Here is a 22,170-nt window from a genome sequence, read left to right on the forward strand (position 1 = left end):
TCTTGTTCTTGTGCTTTTGGGGTTGTACCCATGAAATACGTAAGGGAATGTTTTGAACTAGTATGACCATGTTGTTAAATTAACATCAATATGTAAATTAACATACTTAACAATATACTAAGTATTAAAAATACACTAGAAAATTGTTTTATTTTTTAAGTATCTATTTATTGTAGGTAGACACAATACCTTTTATTTTCATGCGGTACTGAGGACTGAACCCAAGGCCTCATGCATACTAGGTGAGCATGCTACCTCTGAGCCACAACTCCAGCCCCTAGAAAATTATTTTAATACAACTTTTAAATTGTTGTTCACTTTAAAGTCATACTCAAAGGAGAATTTTAATATGGTATTTTGTTTTCTTAAATAGAATTTATGTATATAATTTTATGAAATATTAATCTCTGAATAAAAATTAAAGCCTCCACAGAGAAAACATTAATAGAGCATAGTTTCACAATGTAAAAATACTTTCAATAATATAAGCAAATATAAAATATGATTGTAAATATTTAATAAGTAAATAACTCTGCAACAAGGTTATAATGTCTGCGTTCTAGTCTTATGTATGCTCTGCTAGCTTGGAGAAGACAATTATTTCTTATTTTAATTGTGTATATTTATGGGGTACAATGTGATAAATAAAAGATCACATGGTATTTGTCTTTCTGATTCTGCCTGGTTTATTCTACATAGCACAATGTCCTCCCAGTTAATCTACGTTGTTATTAAACACAGAGAGGAGGAATACATTCTCTAGAACATTACCGTGTGATCTCTTTTATAAGTGGTATCTAAACCAGTTGAATTCACAGAAATAAGGAGTAGAATAGTTGTTACTTAGTCTAGGAAAACAGGGCAGAGTAGGAAAGGGAAACTTATGATCAAAGAACAAAAATTTCATTTAAGAGGAATAATAAATAATGTGTAATTCAAAATTGCTAAAGGAGATTTTAATGTTTTTGCCACAAAATGATAAGTATATGAGGTGATCAATTTGTTAATTCGTTAATTCCACAAGGTGAACACACATTGAAATATCACATTGTACCCCACAAGTATATACAAGTATCACTGATCAATTAAAGATAATTTTAAAAAATTCCATATAAAAGAAAGGTTTTGTGAAGGTAAGTGTTTTTTGAGCTATTGTTGGAAAGTATAACAAGTTTGAAAGTCAAGAATGAAAGCTAGGAATTTCATTAGTATAGCAGTCTGGTCTAGTCCAGGGAAGACATGGAATTAACTAGGACTCAAGTGTTAATAATAGAGATTGTGAGAGTGGTAAGATTCAAAATATATTTTAATTTAATGTTTTCTGATGTATTGTACTGACGTTGTTAAAAAGAGGAAGGAATAAAGCATAACCTCAACCTTTTGGACCTGTGCAACTGAATGGTGTTCCTATATAGAGAAAGATATGGGAATGAGACTCTTTTGAACTTGGGAAGCATTAGAATAGAAAATAAGGTAGATTGGAAAATAGTCGCAAAAATGTCCTTTTCTCTCTCTGCTTATATATGGGAACCTAAGCCAAACCTTGTTGTGCCTTAGTTTGTTACTTGCTTTAGCCAATGGGATATTATTAGTAGATTGAGTCAATCAGAATTTGAAAAATTATCCTTTTTTAATTCCTTATGCTTCCACCTCTTCTGTGATTATGAAAACATGCTGAGAATATTTCACTAGTGTATTAGGAGTTTGAGAAGTGCCAAACTGCCTCAGTTTCAACAAAAGAGACTGATCCCATAGCCTACGATCAGAAATGTGAGTAAATCCAGCCAAGATCACAGATGACATGGCTAACTCCCTCAGAAAAATTAAGACATTTTGAATGACCCTAAGGTTTTCTGAAAATTTTTTCTTAGAGGAAGAGCCTAAATGATAGATCTCCACAGTGAATTGAGGATGCTTTCAGATATTGGTACAGATTGATTCATATGGAGCATGAGTGCATTTAGAGCTGAGACCCCCAAGCTGAGCACTGGGCTAGTCAAATTTATAGATATTAAAAACAGAAGAACCTATCTAAGGGAGGGGGCTAAAGAATAAATGTATATCAGTGGTAAATAAATAAAAAAAGCATCCCAGGAAGCACACAAAGAAAATGCATTAAGGTGAGATGAAACATGGAAAGTCTTAATTTCTTAGGAGGAAGAATAATTTGAGAATTGATTTTTAGAGGTGGGAATGGTCTTACCATTGGTGACCCTGACAAAAATAGATTCAACTAAATGGTGGTGGCAAAGTTCTAATGAAAATGTAATCAAGGAGGTGAGATTAGAAATGGAAAAGAAAATATAGATCACTTGTTGAGGACTTTTTATAAACGGGGCACCAAGAGGGATGGAACAACAACTGGAGGTAATGCAGGGTCAGGAGAGATTTGTTTTTTGTTTATTTGTTTCTTTGTGTTTGCCCTGAGCTAATACCACACCTTTACGGAAATAATGGGTAAGATTTGTTTGAAACAAATTGACCATACACAAAACGCAGAGGATAATTACAGAAACAATGTTGTTGAGCAAATAAACTAAGTGCCACCCTAAAATTTAGTGCACAAGTAATAAGGGGTTTGACCTGCATTAGGTGTGTACCACATTTCTAATGTCATATATACCCCAAGCTCTGTACCCCAAGGTAGGATTCTGAATTGGGTCAGAATCATTCCCTTCAATCATAGAACCCTAACTAATAAACTGTAATCTAACAGTCTCTAACTGTCTCTCCGGTTAATTCCTTAAAATTGTGTGCTTGCCTATCTAATATTGCTAATTGATTAGTTATAACAATATAATGTATTATTTTCTAGTCATTTGGTCAATTCACATTGTAGTAATATTCTTGATACTAATTAAAGAATATTTCCAATAGACAAAACTAATTTTATAATAAACAATGTTAAAAAATAGTGATATTCTCCTTTTATACTTTTGATCTAATATCTGATAAGTAACCTTTATAATAATTGAAGGCTTATTGATTTGTTTATATGATTGCAAACATTTCCCTTGAGATGCTTCTGAGAACCTCTAAGGGTTATAATAGTCATTCAAATTTCTAGTAAGATTAGATCCAACAATTACAATTTAATATTACATTGACTTTTCTTAATACAGTAGTATTAGAAATACTAATAGAGTAGTATTAGTAATACAGTAGTAGGATTACAAGATGTATAAAAAGTGAGGATTTTTTTAGGCAGCAATGAAAATATGAATTAAGCAACACAAACTATTCAATAGACACATTATCAGAGAAATTAAAATAGGTGTTAAATATTAAAAAGGAACATTTGAAAGTTCTCTAAAACTGCTACTATGAATTTTGCATGTATTTCTTTAAACACAGAAACAAGCAAAGTAGCACTGGGTTGTATACAAGATTTCACCCAATCATGCACTGTGGTGAATTTTATTTACCAATTTCAGATGGACATTGGATATCTTAGTGATAATTTTTTGATGAAACAAGGAAAAATACTATAGTATTTAGTAATTTAGTTCATCTGACCCAGTTAGTAATTTAGTTCATGTGATGAATATGATTTATAATACCTTGTAAATAGCTACTGGTGAAATGATATATATGGCTTGCTGGGAAAACATAAGATTTGAGTTACCAATATTGTCAGCATAGTTTCCACTATATAAAATCCTATATGCTTGACTCAAGAGAGCAAAGTGAAATAATACAGGATCATAATTAAAGAACTTTAAAGATAACTGAAATATAATCTTACAGTCTCTAAGGTTAATTTCTTAAATTAATGTGAAGCATTTGAAGTTACACACAGATAGACTGCTTTAAAAATTATGGGAAGTATCCCATTTGTTTACAATAAAAAAAATTTTAAAAAATTATGGGAAAATAAAGCAACAAGTTTACAAAATAGAAAAAATGGAAATTCTGGTTTACATTATAAAAAATGTATGAATTATCCAATATAAATCATAATATAACAACTGTTTTCATATTTCCAATTTTCTCTAACTCCTACAATCAGAAAATGTACAGATAGATAAATTCTCTTCTCACATTACTCAATACATATCTGAAAATTTCCACTGGATAAATCTCTCATCTGAACACTTATCCTTTTTAATTGCCTTGATCTCATCTCATATTTCTTCATCATGTCTACAAAATTTAAGAAAATCAGTTTGTCATCTTCCCTTATCCATAAACTAACAATATTTCTAAACACAATAGTAGTAGAAATGATCAATTTTTTGTGTGATAGTCTTTTCTTCACATACTCTTGCTCTTTTTAGTTTCTCTAGATAATTTTCATTTTCTAGCAACTTTTAAATCAAAGACAATAGCGGTAAATAAGTGCATATAGTGTATGTGTGTGTGTGTATTCTGCCCCATAAACTGCAAATATTAAATGTTCATTTTCTTTTCCTTTTTAATAAGACAATAATTTTTAAATTATTACATTATGCAGATTTCACACTTTACCAGTCTTTTCTTTAGTGACATATTTTCCTTTGGACTTTTGCTGTTATGTTTTTTTTCTCCCATGATCTGATAATGTTCTATTTCTTCATGAATTATATATTTTCATTTTTTATGCTTTATTATTTATATTCATCTGATATTTATGTTGTGATAAATGCTACTCCTCTCATCATATGATCTAATATTACTCTGTTATAAAACCACACACACACAAAAAAAAAGTGCAGAAAGACAAAAGGAGAGACTGTGCTTACTAATAAATGTAGATTGAGAAATCCCATGAAATCACGATGAGGTAGGAATTTTCCACGTTATAGAATAAGAGTTCAGCACATACGTAATTGTAAAAGGACAAAGGAAAAATGGCACTCATTATTCTTAAATGATATTTTCTAAGATACGCAAAAGCATATGTAAAATGTTATTTTTTAAGAACTTTTTAAAAATAGTAGCAAATATGACCCCTAAAATCTTGAAATTTTTAGATAACATCTATTCATTTAAAAATCTTCCTTTAATAATACCTAAAGGCATCTTTAATTTTGAATAGTAAATGATCATTGAAAATTGCCTAAGACACATCAAATCCAAATGCTTTTGCAATAGAACATGATATACATATATTGGGAAACAATTCTCTATATATCTTTTCATGTTTTCCAATCTTGTAAGGAGAGAAGCTAACTCCCTTTGTTCAGTAGCAATAAAGAAATATTATCTCTGTCCCAAGCAAAGGACAAGAGTGCTTACTCTTTAATATAAAAGATTTTTGTTCCCTAAGCTCAGAATTGCTCTCTCCCATGTTGGGGGATGTTACTTGACCTTCTGTTCATTGACTGTGGGAATTGAAGCTCTGGAAACACAATTTTTGGTACGCTGGCTACTTCTGTTGGTATAAGTGAAAAAACCCTTTGAGAATTAGTAAATATAGTTTGGTGTATTGTGTCCTTGAAAATATTAATGTGTATTCTGCCATGAAACTATAGAAGATTGATTTGTTAACTTTGAAGCAGAATACAATGTCAGAAGCTTCACGGTTCTTAACAATATGTACATATACAAAACTATAAATTATACATATATATATATATATACACACACACATAGTAAATAGTTTCTAATATTTCTTTGTCTCTCTGGAATGAATAATTGTATTTTCTAAAAATTGCTGAAATAATACTTGATATATTTTGGAACAAATTGTTATTTTTAGTTTTAGGTCTTATCTTTTCTTGCCAAAATGTCTGTACAAAGATGTTTGTTCTTTGATTCAGGGACCTTATAATTAACAATAAAATTCTTATGAATTTTTCTTTGTGCACTTGCTTAAAAGATTCCATATAACAAATATTTTCAATTAATTTCTACACAAGACTTGGCATTTTTTTTTTGTGCCCTCTTTTCCAGTGAATTGGAACACCTGCCTTGTGCTTCAGTCCTGTCTCTAGCAATGACCTGCTAGCTCAGAGCAGTGACTCTTGAATGGAATACTTCTCTCAACCTCTATGAGGGTTTTGAACTTTAGCACCAGAAGAACACTGCACATGTGAAAAGTGTCATTTCTTCCCTTAGTTCAAATCAACAGTGGATTACTTGATGGGCAGCTTTAGAATTACTATATTTTGGTGGGAGAAGTAGATAAATAAATTTGCAAATGAATTTTTAAACCACACTCTAATGTACTTTTCTTTTAAACCCCTAATTGTACACTATCAATTATAATAGTCATCACAACATATGGCCTTTGTATGAAAACAGCAAAATATCTTTGACATATTAGAGTTTTAAATTAATCACTTCTTCAATTAACTACATTCTAATACTCATATCAAAATTATAACTCTCATTGGTTGGCAGATATGGCAGCTTTAGAAACATATCAAAGAAGGAAATTCAAAATAAAATGGGATTAACTGTTTAGTCATTCTATTCTGAAGAATAAGAGGAAACCTTGAATGTGATCCATCTTTGCCACATGAAGCGCACAGATTAAGTAGACCATATATTACTGACTTCAGCAATTTCTCATTTTTCACTTATCTTTTTTTATGAGCAACTTTATAGTTTTAAATTGTTTCATAAAGAATCTAATTTATGAAAGAAAAGATTTTAAGCAAATAAAATATCTATAAAAGTATAAACAATAATGTGTATGTATCACTTATGGCTTTTAAAAAATAAAAGGTTAATATTTTTCTTAAAGTGTAACTATTTTACAAATTCAAAACTACTAATAATAACCCATGTCTTTTTTTTAAGACTTTCACTAGGGCTTTAATCCTTTTAACATTGAGTTTTAATAAGCATTTATTAAGCATTAGCAGTATGTGAGGAATGCAGTAAAATAGGAGGCATGTATACAAAATGAGTAAAACATGTTTAATACTCTCAGTGTTCTCACAGCTTACTGTGAGCAAAAAATCTAAAATTAGAGAGTATGGTATTGTGTGACAAAGTACATATGAGTAAACAGAGAAAGATCTTTTAGCACTGAGACCAATTCTGCATTCCATAAATGACTTTCTACAGGTGATTAAGGCATGCACAACGTTTGGAAGGATAAGTAAGCAGGCCTTAAAAGAAGTGTGCAGTGTCCTGAGTAGAAGAGAGAGACTGAATTAGGTTTTAGTATTTTAAATAGGAGAACATGTGTAGAAATTTAATATGTGTTTAAGACAGTTTTATAAATTGATAAAAGGGCCAGAAACAAGGATAGAGAGGTAGGTAATTGTTGAGGTTATATGCCTAAGTAAGAGATGATTAAAATGTTATTGCTTAGTGTTTAAAGGCATTCATAGTATTTTTAAATTTTTTATTTGTTGTTTTTAGAGCATTCACAGTACTGATAATACTGTTGAAGTATTTTTGTGAGTATAGTAAAAGTGATTGAAAGTATGTAATAGATGTATGACTACTTGAAAACTAATAAATTCTTCTGTACATACAGCCAAATCCACATATTCACCATAACATGGTGTCTTTTAAACAGAAGATCTTTACAGAACAGATAAATTTGTCTCCTTCTCTGAACTGGGAATTGGAATACTTCCAACTGCTTAAAAGGAAGAGAAAACATACACATTACCAGAGGTCACTTTAGTATTAAGATGTTTCAGTAGTTAACCAGATTGACCATATAACCCTAAAGAAAATATTTTAATTTGACAAGAAGTCAGGGACAAAATCTTTGCATGTATGATAGTTCCTTGTGTTGTGTTTCTGAAATATGAAATCTCATTTATTTTTAAAAGTATTTAAGAATCAATATTCATTAACTAATTTTATGAACCTATCCTACCTTTATTGCTGTAAAGTATGTAATATATGTAATTTTACAACATAAACATTTGCTGCAACTCAATTGTTTTGCTAGAAGCATAATTGACTTGATTCTAAGTTGTAAGCTCTCCATTAAATTTCATGGTACTGTAGTTAAAATTTTAAAGCATAGGAGTTTGAAAATGATCCCTAAAATTAAAATGCACTAAACTACTTTTATGTTCTGAAGGATAATCTTTTAATAAATGTGACCAATAACTAAATAGAATAGCAAATAGTATAATTTTTCTTTTCTGTGTCAAGTATTTAAGGATAAAATAATATATAGGTGACCTGCAATATCTGCAAGAATATATTTTAACTCCTTTGCTTCATATTTTAATATATATTATCAATAATTCTTATCTTAGCAATACCTTTTTGTACTAATTGTACTTGGTTAGAATCTCATGTGAAAGGAAACCATAGTGTATATTTAGATCTAAAATAAGTCTCCCAAATGTATATAGGTCATAACTCCAGCACATTTAAATAAATTTTCACACTCAGGTGAGCACTTCATCATTATAATTTTTCATATGATTTTGTAGTTTGAGAGAGTCTGTATGAAATCACTGATTGGAATATAGTAATAAGTATTACGTACTAGTAGCATTATTAACCAAATTTTTGTTTCTGAGTTAAAAGTGAAAATGACATCTTTATAGTAAATTTGCTGAAGGTGAGCATTTTATTGCTACCATGTTGTATGTCATAAGCATTGCTTAATGGTACATGTCTACAATCACTGTGTTATAATTGCTACCTTGTGATTTAAGTGATTTTCAAGACTATATTCTTATTTATTTTGTCTGTCACTGTAAATTAAATTGTTTAACTGATATATACTGGAATTATATATTATATCAGGCATAAGATAACCATTTTGAATAGTATATAATTACAATATAATCCAAGTATATTGTACTTTATTTCCATAATAACTGATTCCTAACATAGAAAAGAATCTCTAGGAGTTATCAATTGCTGATTTTTATTATCAATGGATATTTTGTGGAATTTCACATGAAACAAATATCTGAATAAGATAAATTTATTTTATAATGGGGTACACAGAAAAGTAATTAAAACCAATATTGTGACTTGCTCTTTATTGTCTTACAAAAATAGAAAATAAATAGTTCATTATGGATAACTTAATAGTACAATGGGGAAAAGTAAGAACTGGTCCATGGATCAATGTGCTTTTGTGAATAATTTCTTACTGGTCCACTATGAAATAACAATATAAAGCAAGAGTGAACATGTGGAAACTTAAGTGAATTGATATCAGTACAATATTTAATTGCATTAGTTTTTATTTCATATAAGTATTGATTTGCAATTTGGAATACACAGTGGTCTTTCATCATAGATGTTGCTGACAGCAAATAAGTTCAGGCAGATTCTCTTATTTTCCCTCCTACTCTGCAAGTTAAATTAACTTCTCAGTGTATCAAATTTTCTTGAAATCAAAGACTCCATAGTAATTACAGCACAGTACCATAAATGAAACTAACATATTTGTTTGTCTCAAAGACCTGTCACCTAATACAGACTTCTAAAAATATGTATTTGGAACATTAAATCATTAATCATATGCAGAAATATATATGTATATATTATATTAAGGAGATTACTCCAATATTATAGATGAGATAAATGAAGTTTAGTTAGATAAAGTATCTTGTCCAGGATAAATATCTTTATAGTGATATGAATTCAACAGATATTTTTTTAGTATCTTATTTGTATAACAGATTGGTTTGGTTTGTCTTAATCTCTTCCAGGAATAGGAAGATAGCTAAATAGAACTTACACTTTTAGCAGTCCTAAAAATCAGTAGGTTTCTTATTATGATGCATTGTCCTGGGTCATACTTACAGGATCAGATTTAATATATGTAAGAAATCTATTGTCAACTTTTTAGTATATTCTTCAGATGAATATGATGCATGTGGTCCAGTGTTGGAAGTTTGAGAAACATATATCAATATATAACATCACTGATAAATAGAAACCTCATGTATTCTAATATCCAAAGACAAAGCCTTAATAAGTGTGTAGTTACTTCTGCTGAAATTTATTATATGGACTTGCACATGATACAGTAGGCCAATGACAACCCCTCCTCCAGCAAAAAATACATCTCCAGAACATATGTCAACTTACATTGAAAAAAAGACTTTGCAGATATAGTTAAGGTCGAAGACTTTAAGATAGGAAGATTAAACTCCATTATTTAGATGGGCCCATGCTAATCATATCGGTCCTTAAAACCAACAGATCTACAACTGGAGTCAGAGGTATGTAGAGGAAGAAAGTAGTAGAAAGATGCATTACAAAGGAAAATCAGAGATACCATTCTCAGAAGGACTCACATAGTTGCTGGTTCTCAGATATACAGGGCTCATGGACACAGGAGAGGGCTGTAGGAACTATGGGTGGTCTTCCAGTAATGGGCAGCAAGGAAAGAAGGGTCTCAGTTCTACAACTGTGAGGAAGTAGATGCTGCCAACTATCAGAATGTGCTAGGAAGTAGATTTTCTCCAAGTTTTCTGATAAGGGTTTACTCTACTGACATTTTCATTATAATTTTGTGAGACACTGAGACAATAATGTAGCAGAAACCACTAAGATTTTCACTTATAGAATTGTGATATATTTTGTGTATTTTGAGCTTCCTCTTTTTTTTTTTTTTTTTGGTGCCAGGGGTTTGCCAAGGGTACTTAACCATGGAGCCACATTCCTAGCCCTTTTTTTTTTCTTTTTAGTGTTTTGAAATAGAGTATACCTAAGTTGTTTAGGCTCACTAAGTTGCTGAGGCTGGCTTTGAACTTCTGATCCTTCTGCTTCTAGCCTCCCAAGCTGCTGGGATTACAGGCATATGCTACCATGCCTTGCCAAGCTACCAAAGTTTGGATAATTATTTTGCAGCAACAGAAAACTAATATACATGGTAAAATATATACATAGAACTCAATATCTAATAATTGTCATGGTAGTCAATACCTCAATACTAGATGGATGACTAGTACCCTATATTTAAAGTTAGGACATCCCAAACATACTTTTAAATGTCATGAAAATATATGAACCCATTTCCCCTGAAGCAGAATAGATGGACAGAAATTTAATATTGTTTATGTTAGAAAAAATAGGGAGCTGTGAAAATATGTTTGAGTATGAATTCATGAAACATGACAGCCAAACCAGAAAACATGCCAACATCATGATTCATATGCCATGTTACTAAATTTTAAATACACTTAGTGTTTTCCCAATGAATAAACTAGCCTAAAATATCTTTAAATCATTTTCTACTAAAAGGCTCTTACTAGAAAACTATTAAATTATTGATACTTCAGTTTTGCCAAAATTACACTTAAACCTTTGTGGTTACAGTAATGAATATGTAAGAATTAAGTTGTCAACCTAAAAATAATTACACAGCTATTGTGAAAACACCTTAGAAAATTAATAGTCATTATTATAATGGAGGAAAGTAAGTCAGAACACATGCTGCCCTGCTAGACAAAAGACAGTTTATACATGTGCAAAGCACAAAATAGTGTTCAAAACTGCTGTTCATGATGTTATTAGCAATGTAAAATTGAGAAAATATTTTTGTGTAATTGTTTAGTAGAGGGTATATTTTCTAGTGAGAAATGTATCACTAGATGAAAGATGCTTAGTTTACAACTTTCCCCAGATGCACAATGTTAAAATTTACATTGTAACATTTCTATTTTATATATGATTATTTTCTAAAGCGACCTTTAAATGTACTATATTTTGAATTATGTGCTTTAGAAAGTAACTGCTACTGGGCTGCGGCAGTTTAATCCTCAGCATAGCAAATAAAGGAAAAAACAAAAAAAAAAAAAAATTAAGAAAGTAAGTAAGTAACTGCACCTTCCTCTGTATTTGTATGTCCCTTTATGGCAATGTTAGATCTGGTGAGACGAATTTTGATGATGTGGTCCTGGAGAGATGAGTTGAGATTTGATATGATATCACTATGATTAAGAGAGAAACTCTTTTCTAAATTAAATGTAAAATTTATCGTAAATCACATACAGAAAAAATTAAGAATCCATTTCTATCTATTTCTATTTGAAATGCTCAGAAATAGAATTTCTTGCCATTAGAATTTTCCACATATAAAAAGATGTAGATTTTGTACATTTTAACACCCTCTGCAGAACCAGGGACACCACTCTATTATCAAATGTTATTTCCATAATGAAACATATGAGTATCCATACTAAGTGACATAAAGAAAGATTATAAATGGGTTTCAATCAGTTTAGGTCAAGTTTCAGTGCCAAAGGAGCTTGTACTAAACTTCCAGGGGAAGGGATAAAAAACAACTTTAGTTTTATGAGCTTAGTTTTATGACAGACACAGCAGGAAAGAATAAGGTACTGTCTGTGATGCCTGGATCACAAATCAGGTCTAGCCTCCTTTCACTCTCACATTCCATTCCTTTCTTTTAATGCCCAACTCTGTAGTAATTCATGGTCTCATGGCTGAAGAAAACTTAAGGTCAAGATTTTCCTACGTTTAGGTACAGTGATATGAAACAACAAAGTCCACTAACTATATTGAGCACTAATGATTAATAAGAAAGTGATCCTTGTGACAAGATTAGAGATAACCATATGAATTGTTTCTCCTTCATGTTGATTCTTCTGCCACTAACAGGTTTGAAGAGTTCTGGTTTTGATAGCATTAAACTGGGAAGCAGTTTCTTTTATGTTATCATCACTTACCTTCATAATATACTTTAAACCCATGTGCACTAACTGCAAAATCACTGGTCAATCGTAGTGAGAACACAGATTTGGTACTTGTCACTGGTGGTGGCAGATGGAATCCTGTTAACCTACAAACAAAATGGAATTGTTAGTGATATAGGCACTTCACCTAATAGAATTTAAGAAGAATTAACTGTTATGTTATTAATTACCCAAGCTTTATATAAAAATGTGTGTATTTATGATATTCCATTTAGAAGACATTCATCAAAAGTAATTGCTGTGATTATATATGAAAATACATTAATTTATGTACACATACATGTGTGTTTTGATATTTAAAATATCTATCACATGTATTATCTATAAGAAATACTTTATATAATTTAAACTTTGAAAATGAGGAATTATGAGAATATATGGGCACATTTTATGTCATTGGTTTTAACAATGGAGCATTTAGAATAAATTTTGTTAAGTGAATTATTCTGATGGTCTAGAATTATATTAATTGCTGTATATCTCTATTTGTCTATGTATGTATCCATTTTATATATGGAGAGAGAGAAAGAAAGAGAATGAAAAGTACTTAAATTTTAGAATGAAGGAAGATGTTGCCTAAATATAAAATATTGTAACTGACGTGCCCTCAAATAAAAAGAAATTTTGTTTTTAATACTATCTCAAAATTCCAGTGCTATTAAATAGCTGAAAATTAGGCATTGTTTAATATTTTGCATATTTACATAAGAAATATTTTCCTGATATTTTTGCCTGTAGTATTATCTATTTTCCTAGTAATTTATTGCATACAGATACAAGTTTGGATTATATGAAAGGTGCTTTACAATTGATACTTTTTCTACTACTCAACAGAAATATTAATAGAAAAATGTACAAACATGAGATACGAATTTTCTGAATGATAATAAAGATAAAATTTCATAGAAAATAAACTTCTGAAAGCTAATAAAGATAAAAATTCATAGAAAAAACATTTCTATGAATTACATTTTGATTTTTTGATACCCTTAAAATTTAGTTATTATATTATTTTACTAATTAATCTGTAAATAAGAATTGTACACAGAGGAATTATATTATTTTTTAACATATTTGCTTTTTGCCTAGTAACATATAAGTAGGATTAATTCATACTGAAATTATATAGGTTTTTATTGCTATATTTATTTTATTCAAGTTTGCATTTCTGAGGTCTTCTTACCCTCTAAAAATTATTGAGAAACTGAAAGACATTTTATAGACTATCAATTTTATCCTATTAAATTTAAAACAGAAAAAAATGAAAGTGAATTTATTGCTCATTTATAAATACCCAGAATAAGTTGAAATAAATGTTATTTTAATAAGAAATAACTACATGTCCAAAACAAAAGTGTGAAGAATGCATTGAATTATATTTTTGAAAATCTAATATCTGACAGTAGAAAACAGATTCTCATGTCTACTTTGTTCAATATTTTGATTCACAATAAACAAAACATTCAAAACCTCAAGGCTCAGGATTCCATAGGTCAGAGCCTACCTGCCTCTTTGACAAACTTGGTAAAGTCTGGGAGGTTAGAAGAAAGATAGCTTGTGACATATATGCTTCCTAAAAACTAGAATAGATTTTACTGAATAGTGGTATATCTGATGGTATGTTTCTTAAAAGTCCAAATGTAATAAAAAATGAAAAAAATATTTTGTAATACACAATCTAGGTTATGAGTATGAATATTACCTGACCTCACTTAGGTACATAATTGGAAGAAGTATTTTAATACCTTTGCAAATAAAAGTGAATACTCTTTCTTAATACTACACAACACATCACATTAGTTGAATGTGGAATTCAAAATTGTGTCAATGAATGCTTTGCACTCTGTAACATTAATATTCATTGGTCCACCTTGCCCTTGTAATGGAATTTTTAACTCATACTTTTTTTAATCAATATGCATCAGTCATTGAATAATTCTGGTTCATGAGTTATAGAGCTTTTTCAAATGTTGATTGTATTTCATGACACAATATTTTTTAAAAAATCACTTTTTTTTTCAGCTTTATGGATTGAACCTAGGGTTTCTATACCACTGAGCTATATCCCCAGCCCTTTTTTTATTTTTAGACAGGGTCTTGCTAAGTTATTGAAGCACAATTACTTTTATTGCTACTGATCTTATCAGAAATATTTAAATGTGGGAAAACTGTAAAGGTTAAGTGGTAGATTGACATTAGATTGAAATCTCCAAACTTATTTCTTCTCAAAAGTCTAGATTTGTTATTGACAATAAATCATAAGTGTTTTCCTTTGAGTGTCAAACTACATCCTTAATTTTTTTTGAGAAAATATAGATGTGAGAAAACCTATTTCAAATACCCAAATGCGAATAACTATAGCTTACCTCTCAGTTCTTATTTTACATAAAAATTGTGTTCCATGAAAATATATGGCTAATTCACTAACAATTCAATCATGACTTTCTCCTGTAGACAATAATACTATTTTGAGAGTTTTATCACTATTTCCTGTTTAGTCACACTAGTCCTTAAAGGGTACTCTAAGTTAAAGATTTAATGAAATAAATAATTGTTTATAACTGCAACAAGTATTTTCTTAATTATAATTGTATTTTTTTCTTTTTTTATACTATGTGTAGAATAAAAATATGACTAATGTCTAGTTGTAGTTTGAGGTTGCTAATTGGGTTGTGCTAATGCACAAGCAGTTTTACCCTTCATTATTTTTGTATCTCAAGGTCAAATGTCAACATAGTACAAAAGGCAATTAATATTTCAATTTTGTTATGGAAATGGTTTTGACCACTTGAAAATCTCTCAGGATATTCAGGTATCCTTGGACCATATTTTGAGGATAACTGCTGTGTAAGAATAAATTGCATATATATAATACCATTCATTAATTCAGTCCATTGATAATGTACATTTTGTTTATTTATAATTTTTGTTTCCATCAATGTACTTATAATATTCCACTTTTACACATTTTCATATCAGTTTCTCTAGACTATAGCATACATAAGCATTTAAAACTTCTAATTTTCCTTTTCTTGCTACATAAAATACATTCCCCATAATAATACATAATAATACCACTTTCCAAATGTACGTGTAATATCTTTGACCCATGGTGAAATGTATATCTCTTAAGCTATGAGTGTGGTGGGCAAAACCTGGGGCCCAGGGTTACGCCATGTGCATCTAAAGATGGCGACTGGTAGAGAGCAAAGGCATCCTGATTATGCCTGGAGAAAGGTAGGAAGCATTTACAATTGGCTGTATGATAATCAGTTCAGCCGCCTAGCGTGTGGACAGATATACTTTACATGTATGCTTGAGCAAGTGATCCCTTGACCTTTAACAGGATTGGATGGACATATCTGGTTACAATTGCTTATGCATGAGACTGCTTATATATTGAAGGTGTTATCTGAATAAATGGGAAGCTGCTTCATGAACTTCGGAAGAGCACTTGTCTTTTGTCCCACTCTTCGGCCGAAAGAGCAAGAAGCTGCGGGAGCTGCTTGAAGCAACCCGGGCAAGAAGCAGCGGTTATCCGTAATATGAGCATATGATTTACCTGTATTTATATTTTGTTACCAATGCTGATCTCATTTGCATTATAGTAAGGTAAAATATTTCTTATTATGAATTTAATCCTTTGAAATTTTTTTATGGGCCAGATATTATAAATTTTGATTGTGTGCCTACTCTTCTTATAAAGAATAGATGTATTATTTTTCTATTCCAGGCTAAAGTCACCAAAATCTTAACATCCATTATTACCTCACAGTTATGTAAGTGCAGGAAGAGCAAACTTAGCTGATTCTCTGATTAGAGTTTCACAGGGCTAAAATTAAGGTGTAAGCTGGGTTGAATAGCTTTCTCCAGGCTCTGGCTATGTCTTGCTACCACTTCAAAGCTTATGAGGCTGGTATCAGAATTCAGTTCCATGCAATAGTAGGATTAAAGTCCCTTTCTTCTTTCTGCTCATTGACTTGAAATTATTTTTTCCCTCTAAAGATTGCCAGCATTTATTCTTCTATCTTCAGTCAGTAAGGGAATTTATTCTCATTCCTCAAATCTGTCTGTCCTCCCATTTTGCCTCATCTCTATGCTGTTGATTTTGCAATTTCTGCCTCCAAGTGAAGAAATATTCCTGCTTTTAAGTGTTCAAGCAATTATATTATGTCCAAATGGATAACTCAAATATTTCCACATTTTAATACTTCTAACCTTCATTCTATCTGCAAAGTTCCTTATGCCAGGTGGTAGACATACTCAGAAGGATTTGAAAACTATAACTCTGAGACCATTTCTCTACCAGTCATAATGACTCTTTGGATTGTTTAACTTTTCCCCTATACTTTACAATTTTTTCCATTTACAAATGTTTTGGGGCTACAATATTAGGTATATAGAAGTTTAAATTATATTTCCTTATAATTTGAAAATTCAAAAATTATTTCTAATAATGATTTACCTTAATATTTATCTTGTCTAAGAGTGATATATCTACATATCTCCAACCTTTACTTATTAGAATTGGGATGACACATCTTTTTTATCTTTAAACTTTTGGTATCCTCATCTTTTAGATAGGTCATGTATAATCAGATTATACTTGGGTTAAGTTATATCTATCTAGTATTTGTGTGTATGTATAACATTATAGATTTATAATCTAATTTTATAAACTTTGTCTTTTGTTTGTAACTATGTTCAATGAACTAGAACATCCATACAAAAGTTTACATAAATAAAAAAGTTAAAGACTGCTGAATTATCACAAACTGAACATGTTTCAGATCAAGAAATAAAACATTGCCCATAAGGCTAAAGACCTATTTAGTTTCCCTTGTTCCTTACTATCCTATTCCTCCTCAAAGAAGTCCACAACTTCCAAAAAATTACTTTCACATGTTTCATATGTTTCAAAGATACATAACTATATATATATATATATATATATATGTGGTTACATTATTACATTGTCATTTATTCTTCTTTTACACTGATGCAGGATGAAATTGCATAATGGATGGCATTTTGTTTCTTTGAAAAGAGTACAAGAGTGCAACCATATTTTCTCTGACTTGCACTTGAAGAAGTGACAGCTCAGAGTGACAGTAAATTGTTTAAACTGATATAGCTGGTAGACAGGGAAGCAAAGATACAAACCCATAACTTCCAACTTCAATGTATTTCTTTTTTCACTGTGATTTTCACAAGAGGGAAATGATTTTTCTATGGAGACTGAATATACTTCTAATTCATCTTCTTTTTCTCCATTAACTCAGAAGTTCTTAACAAATGTTTGGAATAGTAAAGAACATCATTTTACCTACAACCTAACTTCAAGTAGTTGAGGCTGACAAGGACTGGATCATGATTATAAAGTCATGGAATTAAAAATCAAGAAGGCAATGGGGGACCGTTGACTGCCGTTCATACCTTTCGAGCAAAACCCATCAATAATTAGCAAAGATATTTTTCTGCTAGGTAAAATATCTTAGGTATGCCCTAGAGTAAAGAAATATAAATTTCCATCACATTTTAGTTCCTATTAAAGGTTTAAAATTGAGGGGAAAAAATTCAGCTAGTAAAGAGTCAAGATGCATTCATTTTCCTAAAGAGAAACTTTGTCCTGTATAGTTGCAGCAATCATCATTTTCTTTTACCAGAAAATTGACTTCTGAAAATGCATATAAATTCAGATTAAAGGATAATTCACCTACCTTCATGAAAAATTCACAGCATTTCCTGTATTTTTCATATTCATTGTATTTTTGGTGAATATTTTTTCATGGACCAGGTCTAATCTAAGCTATTGTTCCAGAATATACATCTGACAAGGTGGTACAATGTGTTGGATTGTTCTTTTCATCTTTTATTTAATAGTTTCTAGCTGATAATGCCTATTCCTCCTTGTCTTTCTTCCTCTATGCATACCCAACTGTATCTTTGCATTTTATTTTATATTGGGGAAGAGACTCTTCTAAAGGTATTTGTTTTATATATTAACAATCACACACGTAGAGCACGCAATCTTAGTAGTTGTCATTCTTAATTTTGCATGAAAATATCCTTGTAGCATTTTATCTTATAAAGATTTAGAATCATTAATAATGTTCCTACTGTAATGAGTAACTGGTTACAGGGACAATTAAATAATTAAGTTTACATCAATTATAAATTTGCAAAGTACTAAAATAAGTATTTGGTAATTAATACGCAATTGACAGAAATTGAAATTGCAAGAAAGCTATCTAAAATGTCAATACATATGTTCCTTAAATAATAGGTTGTTCATAAAAAGGCTTTTCTCTAATTAATGAAAGTTAATATGTCACAGTATAGTTTAATGTGATGGAAAACCTTAAAGTATCAGGGTTGGTCAATAAGAATGATATTTGTCCACTTAAATATGTTTACTGTAAGATGTTAATTCTAGAGGACTTGAGAATTAAGAATAACTTGATCTATATTATCTCTAACAGGGTAATCAAAGAACTTTTAAATATGTATAATGTATATGCAGGTATATAAATACATAATATATGTAATGTGATGTATCAGGTGATTGCACTTTTTAAATTTGCTCAAGAAAAAAGAATGACTACAAAAAACATTTTTAACTAGAGAGGATAATAGCATACTACTGTTCGTAATGACATGAGAGAAAAATAGATATTGAGGGAGAAAGAAAAAGGGAGAAAGAAGGGGGAAATCAGGGAGAGAGAGTGGGTGAGGAAGAGTGAAAGGAGAGTTTTATGTTAAAATAAAAGTGGAATATTACCAAAACACCAAGATTTTGTGAATGTTAAATTAAAAAAATTTGTGTTGAACAGCCTGGTGTAGTTTATAGATGCTAAAAAAATAGTCATTAAATGTTAGATTCATTAGTGTTTTGAATCAAAATCTATTGCTCTTCTCTCTGTATTCTGTGGCATGTTACTGCAAAGATAAATTGTATTATAACACCAGCATTCTCACAGTGATTGCTCATTATTCACAGTAAGATTTTTGGATATGTATTATCTTATAATTATTCTTTGGTTTAATAATTCTTAAAAACCGAGGCAGAGATTTACAAGGAATTCTCTGCTGAAACACAATATTAACCTATTTAATTTCAAATAGAATGGGAAAATTATGGGACCAAGCTGTTATTCAAAGTATTGACTTTCATGAGAACAAATCATGCATACCCTAATAATACTGGGGAATATGAAGTATACCATAATAATTTATGGTTATGTCAAAATATCAGGAGGAAAAAGATGACTAATGCAAAATTTGAATAATTATATATGTTATTTGTTGAGAAGAAAAGAGCTGAAGATTCTATAAAATACAATAATGTGTCACTTAATGACACTTTGGTTAAGATGGACGGCATATATGACAGTGGTCTTATAAGATTATAATGGTGCTAAAAAGTTTCTATTGCCTAGTGATATCATTGTGTTATAGTTACCTACAATATTTAGAATGAAATAGACTACACAGGTTTCTGGCCCAAGAATAATAAACTAGAGACCAAAGCCTGGTGTACAGTAAGCAATATCATCCAGGTTTCTCCAAGTACAACCCTATGATGTTTACATAATGACAACATCACATATTGATGCATTTCTCAGAACACAGACTTGTCAAGAAATGATGCATGATTATGAAATTCCAGAAAAAAAAAATCTTGTGTGGGAAAGGTGAATTCTTCAGGGTAGAAACATGCTGGATATAGATGTCGATATGCAAGTGAAGGTATAGAAATTGATTTTGATAGAGAATAGGGTAGATAACTTGATTATAAATAAAGATAGAAAGGTAGGCAACCAGTATTCATTTACACTCTTTTCTCCATACTGTATTGAAACTACTTTTGCCAGAATACTCTCATTGCCAACAGTATTCCCCATTAGATTTGGCCATTGAAGACACTTCCATAACTTTTAAGAGATGAATGCAAGTGTAAGCCATTGGTAGGTCTTGGTGAGTAGGTGCATAGGCTTTTGTCAGCTGAGTTTTCTCCATCTGCTTACCAGATGTCTTATTCAAAACCACCATTATGGTTCTGCAGAGAACTGAGCTCATTAGTTGTGGGGTTCCCCCCCAATTCCTTTAAATTCCTGATTTCCTGAAAGAGAGTCAAGGTTCTCCCTAAACTTCATGTCCCAGTCTTAATCTCAGAATTTGTTATTAAATATTTTATTATTTGAAATTTTTCCTTTCTTTGTTTCCTCCCTCTCTCCCTCTCTCCTTCCTTCTTCCTTCCATATAGACTATGAAACCTTATACCACGGAGAAAACTTTTCCTTCTCTTAAAAACAGAACTTGAGAATACCCTTAGCTCACTATATCTAGAGGTACCCTGCTATCATAAATCATTCTTTCCAGAAATAGGTATTTGTTTTCCAAGGATAACATTATATCCAAGACCTATGAAATATATAGCCAGACCTGTTGTTCAAAAATAAACCATTTCAATTCGTTTTCTTTCTGCTTTGAATACTTTAAAACCACCTTAATGCCTCCTTTTTCCTCCCCCCACCCCCATTTTCTTTTCTTTCATGGAATCATTTATCTTTTAGGATACAAGTGACCATAATTCCAAAGGCCGTCTAGTTGCACTATTGAGAACTCTTGAAATAAGGGAAAGTTATGTGGGCAATTAATTGTCAGACATTTAAATCTGTTTTTAAGTGTCCTCACCTTGCATTTACACCTGTGAATGAACATTTTTCTAAGGTTTGAAGTTTGTTGACAACTATGACCTGGTATTCCGACTTGTATAATTGTAAAAAATGTTATTAGCTACTTAATAGCAGTTTGACATTGGTATAGTGGTGACTTCACCCTGAAGAATGAGGAATAAGATGAAGTTGATAGTAGGAATTTTCCCACAGTCATGTTTAGAGTATTATGTGAAACAATGCTTGTATAAATTTAGCACTTTTTGTGGGGGAGGTACCAGGGATTAAATTCAGGGGCACTCGACCACTGAGACACACCCCAGCTCTGTTTTGTATCTTATTTAGAAACAATGTCTCATTTAGTTGCTTAGAACCATCACTTTTGCTGAGGCCTACTTTGGACTCAGGATCCTCCTGCCTTAGCTTTCCAAGCTACAGGGATGACAGACATGCACCACCATGGCCAGAAATATTTTGTTTTATTTAACAGAGCATGCTATGTAAGAATAAACTATTTCCACAATTTCTATGTTATTCTACTTTGGTGTGAAACTACATCCAAATTCCAGAATTATATAGGCCCCACAAGAAATAGAAAGGATAATTACATTATGATGTAATAAATATAAATATTGTTTTAATGAAAATATTAATTCGATACCTAGGCTACATGAACAGTAATAAGGTAAAGAAATGCTAGTTACTAAACCTGATGGATATTTGCTTAGAAGATTATGTTATCATTTTTTAAATTTGTCTAATTAGTTATACATGATAGTAGAATGCATTTTGACACAGCATACATAAATGGAGTATAACTTCTCATTCTTCTGGTTGTACTTGATGTAGAATTTCACTGGTCATGTAGTCATATATGCACACAGGGAAATAATGTCTGATTCAGT

At 30.8% G+C, this 22,170-nt stretch overlaps 1 protein-coding gene across 2 annotated transcripts in view; it reads right to left on the reverse strand.

Moving 5' to 3' along the window:
• Window positions 1-22,170, reverse strand: part of CSMD3 (CUB and Sushi multiple domains 3) — a 1,211,679-nt gene that overhangs the window by 1,035,731 nt on the left and 153,778 nt on the right. For both annotated transcript variants that reach the window (XM_079134049.1, XM_079134050.1), the window contains exon 3: window positions 12,561-12,673. In XM_079134049.1, coding sequence (XP_078990175.1) covers window positions 12,561-12,673 — 113 coding nt within the window. The remainder of the gene's footprint in view (window positions 1-12,560; window positions 12,674-22,170) is intronic.

The sequence above is a fragment of the Sciurus vulgaris genome (genome assembly GCF_902686455.1).
Source record: "Sciurus vulgaris genome assembly, chromosome: 1".
Taxonomy (NCBI): domain Eukaryota; kingdom Metazoa; phylum Chordata; class Mammalia; order Rodentia; family Sciuridae; genus Sciurus; species Sciurus vulgaris.